The 13,256-nt window shown below is 36.8% G+C and overlaps 1 protein-coding gene across 1 annotated transcript; it reads left to right on the top strand.

Moving 5' to 3' along the window:
* The first annotated feature begins 11,370 nt into the window (after window positions 1-11,370).
* Window positions 11,371-12,203, top strand: LOC141711889 (uncharacterized). The gene is made up of 2 exons (XM_074514590.1): window positions 11,371-11,670; window positions 11,757-12,203. The coding sequence occupies exons 1-2, from the start codon at window positions 11,371-11,373 to the stop codon at window positions 12,201-12,203; spliced, it is 747 nt and encodes a 248-aa protein (XP_074370691.1).
* The last annotated feature ends 1,053 nt before the right edge of the window (window positions 12,204-13,256 follow it).

Genomic DNA, 13,256 nt, shown 5'->3' with positions numbered 1-13,256 from the left:
AAATATTTTCAAACAAACTTATCTTCCAACCTTATCTTGTGTTTGAAAATAAATCTGTTATAACTTTGCTTATAAATACAACTCTTCATTTCAGATTTGTAGCTAACACTTTCACGAGAATCTTTCATCATCTGAAATCAATTTCTTGTTTCATACCCGAGATATTCATATGCAGAAAAACAAGAAACCTAGTTTGAGTTGTAATCAATTTGTTTATTCTTGTACTTGTGTATTCATATCAACTTTGTGCCGGGTTGTGGCAAGCTTGATTTCAAAGTATAGCAAGGTAGCTAGAAGGCTAAGGAATAGCAGTGGGCTAGGTAGCAAGGTAGCTTGGGAAAGGGTTTCTTTCAGGTGCTATATTTGTAATCAAGGAAAAGACTGTAAGTTCTTTTATTAAAGTTGATATAATACATTCTCTATGCTAGTTGGCATGGGGACTTGGATGTAGGCCATAGACTAGGTGTAGGGGCCGAACCAAGTGAAAACTCTTGGTGTTCTGCATTGTTTAATTTCTTTATTACTGCATTTATATTTCAGTAATTTACTTTCTGCAGTTAAAAGAGACTGTCCCATACCCTGTCTCATTTGTAAAGGGACTGTCCCATTTGCATAAGAGACTGTCCCATTTGCCTTGACAGTTAGAATATTATTTTATCTATCGAGCCATCGAATTTCAGTGAGGCTCTCTCTTGGATGCTCGCCAGGAGTGGCCAATCTATTTAAATTGAGAGTGATTCTCTTGTTGCAGTAAACTCTATCTGCAGTAGGACAACAAATCAGCTTGAAATTGGTCATGTATTTGAGCTTTGCCGAGAAATCATGCAAGTTAGACCTGACATGTCCTTACACTTTGTTAGAAAGTAAGCGAACGAGGCGCGCATTTGATGGCGTGTGTCCCTTGTGAGCTAAATAGCTACAAATTATTCTTGTCTCCTCCATTGTCTGTGTTGGAGACCATTGTTTCTGAGTTTTCAGTGTTTTAATGGAATTTCTCTTGTTTAAAAAAAACTACATGTAGTTATTTTCATTTTTTTATTTAAGGTTTGATCAATAGTATAATTTTGTTTAACCCGGCCTACGTGAATTATATATATATATTTTTTAAATCAAAATCATTAGACATATTATTATTCTGTTGTGAATATATATTTTATGAGAGTGTTTTATTTTAAATATTACTATAATTACAGTGAGTGACCGAACGGACTACCAACCAAACTTTTATTGTTTCGTCTTTAATATAATAGTATAAATATTATAGAAGATAGATCGATTGATACATAGGTAATCAACATATATTAAAAATAATTATCCATAATATTTTAGAGAAAAATTTGTTTTATTTGGAGAAAATAAAAAAAGACAACATTTTTTTTGTAAATAAAAAGACAACATATTTTACTTACAAAATGTATAAATTAAAAAGAATTGTCTAAAATATTTGTAGAAAAAAATTTGTTTTAGTTGGTGAAAATAAAAGAGGCAACGTATTTTACTTATAAAGGTAATTAGTTAGATATTAATTAAAGGCATTTGAGTAAATTAATAATTTCTTTTAAGAAAATGCAATTATGTAATTGAAGGAAGAACAATAAAGTTTCGTATTTAATATAATAATATAGATAGATAAATAATTCGACTTCAGAAAGCAAATATTTATTTTATTTTGTCTATGTAACTGAATTGTAAGATAATGCTTACTCTAAATATATTTGTCTTTACATTAATAGGAAAAATTATATAAAACAAATATTTTTTATTGTGGACCCCTACAAAATATATATGCGACAACTACTGGTTAAAGATGCATATGGTTTTGACTTTTGTATTGTTTTAAGAATAGACGGTTTTGCATTGTCTTAAACGATGGGCTGAGATTGGTGATGATACTAAGTTGTTTTTGTAAAGGAGTTAAGAATTTATGGATTTCTAAAGTCAAAAAACTTAACAAAGTCTTTAAGTAAAACTATAATTAAATAAAATAAACAATTAAGCAGCTGAAAAAGATAATTTATTAGTTATTAGTGGTTATAATATTATTCTATTTTATTAAAAAAAAATCCGTGATATTTAGAGAAGTTGTTTTAATGGAGAGAAATAAAAAAGGTAACGTGTTATAGTTAAAAACGATTTTTTTTTCTATTATAATTCGATTAATAAGGCTAATAAAACTTTTAAATAAAACAAGGGTATTTCAATAAATTTTGCGTGTACTAAAAAACAGGTACCGTACCAAAATTTTTAATATTTCGTTTTTTTATATTTTGACTTTTGCATTATTTTAAGAACAAAGGGTTTTTGAATTATTTTAAACAATGAGATGCGATTGTTGTTGTTGTTGTCAAGTAATAAGTATGATGATACTAAGTTGTTCTTGTAAAACAGTTAAGAATTTATGGATTGCTATAGTCAAAGAGCTTAACAAAGTCTTTAAGTAAAACAATAATTAAATAAAATAAACAATTACGTAGCTGAAAAAGGTAATTTATTAATTATTAGTGGTTGTTGTTTATTAGTTATTAATGGTTATAATATTATTATTCTATTTTATTAATATTTAGAGAAATTGTTTTAATTGAGAGAAATAATAAAAGTAACGTGTTATAGTTGAAAACGATTTTTTTTTCTATTATAATTTGATTTATAAGGTTAATAAAATTTTTAAGTAAAATAAGGGTAATTCAGTAAATTCAGCATGTACCAAAAAATAGATACCGTACCAAAATTTTTGATATTTCGTCTTTTATATAATAATAATAAATGTATAAAATATCTGGCATGCAGATATTACAAATAGTAGTTGTTATAAGGAATAAATTTGGTTTGCCTGTCATGGCCAAAACAATAATTTAATATCATTTAGCTAACGTGTATACAATAAATACAAGTGATAGAAAAAATCAATAAAATACTAAAATATCATTTGATGAAGCGAAAGTTTAAAAAAATTGAACTAAATTTTCACGAAAAAATAATTTAGAATTATCTCGTACATCGCACGGATAAGCTTGTATTCAATAACGAAAACAAAAACATTGTAGCAACCTGTTAACCAAAAAAAACATTGCAGCACAAATCCTGTAATAACGGGATGAGTGATCTCCGCGAGAAACTATCCTATTTTTCTTGTTGGTGTGGGTAACTCAGCTAGTTTAGACATCCAAAGTTCTATGTTCGATTTAAATTATACACTCAGGAATAAAGTAAGGATAATGATGGTGAGACGTTATGTTATACCGTTACATGATTAGCTGAGATAATACGCGTAAACTGGCCTGTACACCACAACCAGCCGAGATGCGCGGCCAACCATATTCTCAGTTAAGGTGCATAAATTTTACAATCTAAAGCATCTTGCATGATTAACAGATAAATATAAATATATTCAGCACACCGGCTTGAACAGAATTAGAAATTCTATGCAATCACGTACAAACAGTTGCATGAGAACCAAAATGTGACCTAGATTGGCCCATTGAGAAGTGCTATGAGTTTTTACAATCAGGTTAGCCCACTGAAAGCAGTCGGAGAAGCCCACACTACAATGTAAGCCCACGGCAGCCCGGGAGGCCCATATTATACCTTGTATCTGTACTCTGGTGTGTACAAACGTGCATAATTTTTGTGGATCGCTAGTTGTATGCAAAATGTTCCTTTGAAGAGCCTGTGCATGAGCTAGTAGGGTAGTGGCGGCGGGTTCACCACGATAAAAAAAAGTTATTAATAAGATCTGAAAAAAATAACTTCCATGTGTTCTATAAAATTAGTCTCATAAATTATGAATAAAAATTGATTCCATTTTCGACAGAACTATTAAAAAATTTAATTCGAATCAATTTTTTTACCATTATTCACCTAATTAAAACACCTTACCTCCAGTGAAGTCAGGTACTGGAATTTTTATTCTCTTTTACGAGAAATAGTTAATAAAAAAAACCAACCTTTCACCTAGAATATACCTTAGACAATATACTTTCATCCAATAATCAAATACCAAGTGAATAATTCGCTCGGTAACAAAGTTAACATGTGATTAATGATTCGAGTTTGGTAATAAAACAATAATTGCTCAAAGCATCTTTTCACCGAGTAAGTTGCAAGGAAAAAAGAAATTAGAAAGAGAGAACCAAAGGGGAAAAAAGTCATTAAAAATATAAGAAAAATAACATGGAAAAGAATTAGAAGAAGGCATCAAGGCTAAGTTCTTTACTTTAGAATTATAAGTTTAAAATAATAAAAAGAAAAATCCACTTGAAAGAAGTTGCATGGAGTTCATCCTCCCAAATTGTAAGTCTCATCAGTCATGCTTAACTTTCAATCCCTTCTTTTTAATTAAATCAAATAATTAATCAACAACAACATAAAGCACATTCATTTTGTTAGTGGCATGGGCATTTCCCTTTTAAGGCCATTAAGTTTAGAGTTTCTTTTAGAAGAGAAACATCACTGCCCCCCACCTGGTAAAAAGTATGATTAAACCTCTAATGAAGCTCTCTAATACCCATTGATCTGGCATACTGGTATTGTTTATTTAGTAGTTTAATTTCATTCTACACAGATTGCACACGGAAAACAGGATAAGATTAACACAGTGATTAGGGATTTAAAGATAATTTGTAGCATTCTCTGAGAGTAAATATGTGATACTTATGCGAGAAATTTGTAGCAAATGTTCAAAATAGTACTAAAATCAACACCAATTTTAAAAAGTAATAAGATTTTTACGAATTCGAGCACACTGCTGTAAGAACTTGTTAAGTAACTGTCTTTAGCTTCTTTTCTTTTCACAAATATGTTTTACAATCTTACAAATATATATTTGTTCTCATAAATTATGTGAGTGAGCGAGTATCAATAAACTTATATTATATTAATATTTTTTACTTTACAGTGTAAAAAGTTTATTAATCATTTTTTAGTTTCCTTATTTGAAAAACTATGTAGAGGAGTAAAAGAATGAAATAGAGCTCATCTCCGATTTTTTCTTAAACACATAGAATAGAATCTCATTCTAGAGAAGAAAAGAAAGGAGTTAATGTTCATGTAATTGATGTTAATTCATCATAATCATGGAACTAATCGTGTCATAATCCCCATCGATGATTCAAAAGTAGACGAGGAAACTTGTTGTTTATTGGTCACCATATAAGGTGATAGTTAGTGCCCCCTTCTCTTTCTCTTTCGAAACACACTACTAAATATTATGAGAGGGTCTCCCATCCATTGACGATAACTATTTTTAATTAACTTGAAACTATACATTCACATTTTTAAATTTCTAGTCTATACTTTTTGTTCAAACAATGGGTGACACTGTACTTAGCTCCAATTCTTTACTTGATCCTAACATGCACTACGGACTGTACTTTACAAATGCACTATAATTAAAGCTTAGTGGTTAAGGCTGCGTGAGTTAGAGATATTACCATCATTCAATTTTTTTATATTCTCTTGTAAAGCCAGCTAAAGCTCTATTTGTGTAAACGTAGAATTAACACATGCAGACCAACATGAATCTGTAGCTCAAATAATGTGCCTGTATCTGGGCTCCGTCCTTTTTTTAGTATATTAGAATGGATATGTCATTTTTTTTATATCTGTTCAAAAAAATTTATTTATAGTACAGAACGCCTGTAATTGTGAGATTCTCCAACTGACACCCAGAACAAGTGTCGTTCTGAGTCATTTTAATATATATATTTTTTTCTCTTTTTCCCATGATGAAGTTGTGTTAGTGTGTTTTTGAAAGAAATAAAATAAGGCGAAGGACTGTTTTTGGACTCCGATATTAAATAAATGGAAAATGTTTTCATTAATTTTTTTTTGTTGGCTTGTAATGTAAACCTAATTTATGTGTGTATTTTTTAATTTAAATAAAAAACCGTCTAAATATGAATTTTGTAACTCCAAAAAGGGTGTCGTGAAATGTGAGTGTATAATTTTTAGGTGAGTGCATGTTTTGACACGTGCGTATGTAAATAACCGTAGTTTTTTTGGGATCCAAATTTTTTTGTTGTGTTGTAATGTAAACCTATATTTTGGGAAAATTTTAATTTTGAATTAAAAATTTATATGACCAACACTTTTATAGCTTCGAAAATGGTGTCTTGAGCGGCGAGTGCGTAATTGTCACGGGAGGGCAAATTTGTGCACAACATATTTAAATAACCGGAAATTTGTTTAGGTCCATTTTTCTATTGTTTTGTAGGTATGTAAAAATATTTGGAGTCTGTATGATTAAATAATAAATAAACATTTGGAGTTTTTTTATTAAAAACTAATATCACTAACACTTTTGTAGCTTCGAAAATGGTGTATTGAGCGGCGAGTGCTTAATTGTAAGCGAGGGCATGTTTGGGCGTAATTGGCAAAAAAATTGTATATGTTACATTTTAGATTTTAATTTGAAACTGAAGAAAGGGTGTCATGTGGGAACATTAATTTAAAAGTACGTTGTAACGGAAAGTGGGATAATGAAAATGATAAAGTGGGAAGTACATTGCAACTGAAAAAGGGATAATGAAAGAACTCTCAAATTCTTTAATCATCCGCAAGATTAACTACGTAATGATCAAAATCTTGATCTTCAATCTCGTTAGCTTTCTCATCATTTTCTTCGTCATCCCCCTGAATGTGATGGGAGGTATGCTTATGACCTCCCTCCCCATTTTTGTGGCTCGATGCGTGCCTACTCGACCGAGTTTGACGCGGTGGCCACGGGTCGGGGCCGGGACGAGTATAACAGATGTTTGTAGCCATACCAGAATCATCGTGGCCTTGAGAAAAATCCCCAAGTTTGACAATATACGTAGCATATTTATTATCCCACTGCTGTTCCTCTTCACGTATCTTTTCACTCCTACACCTTGCGAGTACATCCTCGGCCTCCCTTTTCCTCATCTCAAGCTCGTCCTCCATCAAGTGGTAGTATCGAGACATTTCTTTTAATTCATAATCATGTTTTTCCTTTGAAATGTTACCAGCGTTGAAATTCTTAATAATGTTATCTTCGTACCGGATCGATGATTTCATAAAGTCGAAGTGCATTTCCCCGTACCCAAGAAACTGTTCATTGTCACGGACGGCGAATCCTTGTGCAGCCCGTATAGCTCGCATTCTTCGGACAAATTGTTTGACCTCACTGATTTTTGCTCTGTGAGAATCAGCAGGTGCCTGAGATTCGGTCCATTTATACCAATTAACTTCCCCGTTGTTACGCATTTCCGACCTTGCTCGTCCCTTGCCCTTGTTCATGACCTCAGTGTATGAATCTAAAAATGTGGAGAAGGTTAAACTAGAGAGGGGTGAAATGGAGATGATGACTTATAGATTCGCAGATATTTATAGTCAAAAAAATGAACTGGTAAAACTTTAAACTTTGAACTGGGGCAATAATGATTTAAAACATTTGCACGTGACTAAAGTTCTGAATTATTAAATGTGCAATACCTTTGAAAAGCACATAGTACTTGTTTCAACTTATATTAATTCCGAGGAGATTCGCAAATGGGGTGTTTAATGCAGTGATGGACAAGAAGAAGATATTTGAGGGAAAAACCTATTACAATGAGGCAAAGAAATTACATTATTTGCTAAAAATCAGCAAGGTTAATGACATATTCCTCAGACTCTTCACCAGACTCTTCATCCTCAGCCTCCATCTGTAGGTGTTGCTGATGAGCCACAACGTACCTTGCTATTAAGTTATCGTCTTGTTCGATAAGGTTGATTTTCATTATGTCATATTTTTTGTAAACCTCATCCACCTGATACGTTCCCCCTCTGTTTGGGACATATCGTTATAGGCCCTTTCAATCTTCATTTTATCAGCTTTTATTTCGTCCAATATTTTCTGATTAACCTTACCATACGATTTCTTCGTGGTTTTGGATGCTTTCTTTTTCCTTCCACGTTCAACGGATTCAGCTAAACTTAGTTGACACATACCTCTCTTAACATTTATAGGCGTTGCATGCCCTTTGCCCTTATCCATTTTATGTGTAATAAGATGCCTACAGTTTGAACATAAGGTTTAAAGTTATGAAGTATGATGTATTTATAGGGAAAAATGAGCTTTGTAGTGGTACAACGTAAAGGCTATTTTGCATGCTTACAGTAAACTCCCCAACAATTATAATTTTAAAATGTTATCCAACAACCACTGAAATCTTATCAGCAACAGCAACCAACAATTAATTTGCAAATATGTGATTTGAGTTGTCATTGCTGTTTTCCATACTGCATTTAATGAAGACAGTCAGTTGTCATATTTTCACATGCAATTATCTTCAATTATTCTGAAATGACTACTCGTTGTAGTGAAAGTAGGAAAATTTATCGTTATTGTGTAACAACTGTAGAGCGTGAATAAAGATTGAAAAGACTACTCGTTGTAGTGATATTGTCATTATTAGTCCATTGCGTGTCTGAATTACTTTTATCAGTGGGTTGTATAGTGTATCCTTGTCATTCAATGTAGCTTTACAGTAACATTATAGCAATCTATCATTGCGTGTCTGAATTATTATTGATGTATCATTCAATGTAGCTTTACTGTCATTCAATTATTGTCATTGCATGGCTGAATTATTATTGATGTATTATTTTAGTTTTCCAATGGTTCCCTTGTAACAGTAATTTCATTTGGCTCAAGTTTTAAATTGTTTAAGTTTAGAAAGCATTTTGAATACTAATATCGGGAACGGAACTGACTTGATCGTGGCATAATAAAATACAACAAGTCCGAAAGTAACCATAATTAATAAAGTAAAGTCTAAACTGCATACAAACTGAAAACATGGCATAATAAAGATGAGAATGATGGGAACATGAGCAACAGTACTAATCAGCCACAGAACCTCCCGCCGGTGTGGCATAGCCTCCTTTTCCCTTTTACTGCTCTACGGGGCCGCTGCCTCACTTGCACAGGAGTATCAGCTTCCTCACCAGCGTCTTCCTGCTCATCACTGTCATCCCTCATATCTTCCTCTTGCATGTGATGGGGTGTATGCACCTGACGCCCCTGCTCGAAACTCTGTGCGGAGGTGTCATGTACCAACCACGGGTCGAACCCCCTAGTCAGGGTTTGAAAAGAAAATCCCGAACCACTTGTCTCGGGTGGAAAACTGTATGTAGTCTGTGGAAAATCAATCTGAGTAGAATGGCCCCAAGTGGATCCAGCAGCCCAAGCACTAGGAACAACATAAGGGCTCTCAGAAGTGTGGCACATAGTAGATGTGCCGAAATAAGGGCTCTGAGTACTGTGGCCAAAAGTAGATGTAGCAGCAGCATGGCTCTGAGATATCTGCCCCCACGAGGAGCCCACTGCATCATGGAGTTGGGAACTATGACCCCAAGTAGACATATGAGAGGATCCCTCTCCCTGAACGTAGTGGTCCCAGGTAGGCTCAGTATGTCCCGGGGAACTTTGCTCCCAACCTGATGCAGATGAGGTGTATAGAGAAGAACCCTCACCAACTGATGGGCGAGGCCAAGGCTCCCAACCATCCAAAGGAGCTACTGGAACATGAATAGAAGCGGTACGTGGCCTATGTGCATGAGCACCGCTAGTACGTGGGGTAGCAGGAGGTGGATGCGGGGGCCTCTGTGAAAGAGAAGTGAATCATATGGCATCTAATGTGCCATGTAAACCCTGAAGTGCCTCATCCACAGTAGCATCATCCTCAGCCACGCCCGAACCCCGAATCTGGTGGTAGGCAGCGGACAAGCCCTCAGCCTGCATTGACAACATGTAAAAGTGTGAACATAAACTCATATAAGGAAAAAAATGGAGGTACTTGACTTAAGAATATAAATCTTACAGCCACGGGTAGGTATCCCTGCGACCCCTAGAAGCCTTGTTGGCCCCTCCACATCCTAGGGTTGATCATGAAATGCCTTGTGACTCTATCGAACCACTGAGGATACTGAACTGCGCACATAGGTCTCCGAGTGCGCCTGTAAGCTGGTGGCTGAAGCACCGCACTGTGGCGTGAGTCCCACAGCTCACGCACCCTATCGAACTGCAAAGGCCATCCTCTCTGACCCCTATGAAAAGAATCATGGCCTCGGAGCAGAGAGTCGGTAGGGACCTGCTGCAAGTAGCCAAACTGTCTAGTGACCCTATCGGTGTAGCACCACTCCACCCATGTCAAGTAAAAAAGGGGAGAAGGTGCACTCATAAGTGAAATCTCAAGTGCAGGGATGTCTCGTGCCTCATCCGCGCAATCCTCGTAGGGCCTCCACCTGAAGGAATTCGCCGACATGGTATCTAGGTCATAGGAATCCCGCGCAACGAATGTGTCTACATAGTCGTAGCATTCAATGGGACCATCCACCTACAGCAAAATGTATTGTGTTAACGACATGGTTGCAACATTTGTCAACATCAAATGAAGTAGTCAGAATGTAGCATACCTCAGAGCACGGGGATGCTGCATCAAATAAACGTTTCGCTGCATCGGAGCTAAGGTTGTACAATGCTCATAGATCCAAACCTGCACGCATATAATATTAAGTATCAAATATGGATCATGTATATAATAGTATGCATGAAGGTTGTAGTGTGGATATGTACCTGTAATAAAGTCATGGAACCACAAAGCTCCCTCTTATATCCAATACTGCCAGAGCATAACCGTCGGTAAAGATAAGTCAGACATGCACTGCCCCAGCTGTAAGTACTGATGTGTTCCACGTGCCGAACAAATGGGAGGAAGTTCAAAGGCATGCGGTAACCACTGTAATTTGGCACAGCAGAGCCAATGAGCAGAAGCAAGTGTGCACGCGTGTGGTACAAGAGCTCACGCTCGTAGTCATCATCAGCAGAAGAGTGTAAACGTGACAATCACCAAATTGACGAACCAACCAACTGATCTTAATTTCACCCTTCTTTATGACATCCATATCTAGCTCTGGATCTAGGGCAACACCAAGAAGCTTATGGAGTAAAGATGCACCTACATCCCCTCCAATAGGTAACACTGGACGTCCGACACTGCGTAGGCCCAAAATGTAGTAAACATCCTCCAATGTCACAGTGGCCTCACCAAAATGGAGATGGAAAGTATGAGTCTCCGGACGCCAGCGATCAAGAAATGCGGAGATGAGGTCAGCATCATGTCTCATACTCCCGGTTAGCAGAACACCCATGAAACCAACTTCTCTTACGGCATCGTGGATACGTTGTGGTAGGGGGTTCGCCTCAATACAATCCCAGTATGTTTTGAAATTCGAACGTAGCCGTAAATGATCATCAGTACCTTGCAAGTAAATGTCTAATTATGCATTTGAAATACGCAGCAAGTAAATTATAACGGATATTTGGAAAATGAGGTGTACCGTGCCATCCCACACAAACTGTGAACGATGTCTGTTCCGTTGGTTAAGTACATCCCCATCAATTGGTACCGTGACAAAGCAACGCTCTTGGGAGCAGTGAGGCGTGCACATATTAACACTGATCGTATATATAAAACTACAAGGAGTAACAAAGAACAGCTCATTGTACAGTGTCGGGCTAAGGGGTATAACTGGAGGATGAGGGCTGCTTTCATGAATGATTCCGGGTACTGGCGGATTAATGTTAATAGAGAGAAACACAAATGCATGGTCGATCGGCCGTTACAAGATCACAAGAAGTTATCTGCAAGGATGATTGCGCAGCTTGTAAAACCACTTGTAGGTAAATCTTTAGCAAACGCCACTTATTAAAGCCGAATTTTTTTTGACATTTACTGTTTTATGTGAAACAGGTAATAGATACACCAGAAATTCCCATTAAAACAATTATCCCACTGATCAACAATGAGCACAACCACATAGTGGGGTACAAGAAAGCGTGGAGAGGGAAGCAAATAGCAATTGAGGAAGTGTATGGCAGTTGGGCTACAACATACCAAGCTCTACCCATGTTCCTGGCAGCCATTATGAAGACAAATCCTGGAACCATTGCTGAGATCGATGTTTTCTCTCATGCTAAGGAGCGGGGCACGTCCGTCTGCAAGCGGATTTTTTGGTCTTTAAAGGCAATGATGGACGGGTGGCAACATGCACGTCCTGTGATTTCAATAGATGGGACATTCTTGAAAGGAAGATATAGGGGCAAACTGCTTATTGCTATGGGTGTTGATTCGAACAACCACCCGTTCCCTCTCTGTTATGGCTTGGTTGATGAGGAGACGTACGAGAACTGGTCTTAGTTTTTGCAGCATCTTCGAAGGCATGTCTGTTGGCAACGGACCGGCGTTTGCATCATTTCTGACCGTGCTGCCAACATTATCTCCGCCCTACGAGACCCTCAAACGGTTTTGCTGAGCCACTCGACATCCATAGGTTTTGTCTCCTCCATGTAAGAAGTAACTTTTGTAGTCATCACCCAGGTGGTGAACTAAAAAATTTAATGTGGAAAGCTGGAAGAACCACACAAGTCTCAAAACACGACGCATATATGTCAAGGATTGGTGAAATTTCCCCCACCGTCCTACAATATCTTGCTACAATACCCGTGGAGAGGTGGACACTTTCCCACGATAGTGGTGTTCGCTACGGTCAAACAACCACAAACATGCTTGAGGGCTTCAACGGCAACATAAGGAGGGCTCGTTTTCTTCCAGTAACAGCAATGATGGAGTACCTCTTCTACAAGGTGGTCACAATTGTAGATAAACATCGAAACATAGTGGATGACGGTCTACAAGAGGGGCAACAGTTATGTGCACGTTCCGCCACTATGTTAGCTAAAATTCGGAGAAAGGCAACAGGACATACAGTTATTACTTTCCATCGTCTCCGCGGGATTATGAAAATACTAACACATCAGTACACAACTACAAAGGGGACGGTAAAGGGAGGTAAAACCCAGGTTGTCAACCTCAATGACCGTACGTGCACCTGTGGAAAATGGGCGACCCATCACATGTTGTGCTCCCATGCAATGGCAGGTTGTATAACACATGGATTGAGTTGGGAGCATTTCATCGATCATTTCCATAAGAACCAAACAATGCAGGACTTGTACAGGCCAATAATTTATCCGTTGGAACCAACTGAATACTGGAACTACGACTTACCCGTACCTTGGCAGGGGTATGGAAAGTTAGTGCCGGAAGAGTCCTTAAAAAATTAAAGAAAAACGCGGGGATAAGGGACAATCGGTACGGATCCAAACGGAGATTGATGGTCCGCGGTCTGGAAAGAAATGTAGTTTATGTAACCAAGAAGGTCACACCAAGCGTAGTAAGAAATACCCAGGG

Source organism: Apium graveolens, chromosome 1, assembly GCF_009905375.1.
Source record: "Apium graveolens cultivar Ventura chromosome 1, ASM990537v1, whole genome shotgun sequence".
NCBI lineage: Eukaryota > Viridiplantae > Streptophyta > Magnoliopsida > Apiales > Apiaceae > Apium > Apium graveolens.
The sequence above is the reverse complement of the archived record's forward strand: the minus strand, read 5'-3'. Positions and strand labels throughout refer to the sequence as shown.

Excerpts from the sequence above, each read along its gene's own strand:
- LOC141711889 (XM_074514590.1), top strand. The coding sequence starts at position 11,371 with ATGTCTGTTCCGTTGGTTAAGTACATCCCCATCAATTGGTACCGTGAC. Across the intron at positions 11,671-11,756 it reads CAAGGATGATTGCGCAGCTT|GTAATAGATACACCAGAAAT; the intron begins GTAAAACCACTT and ends TATGTGAAACAG.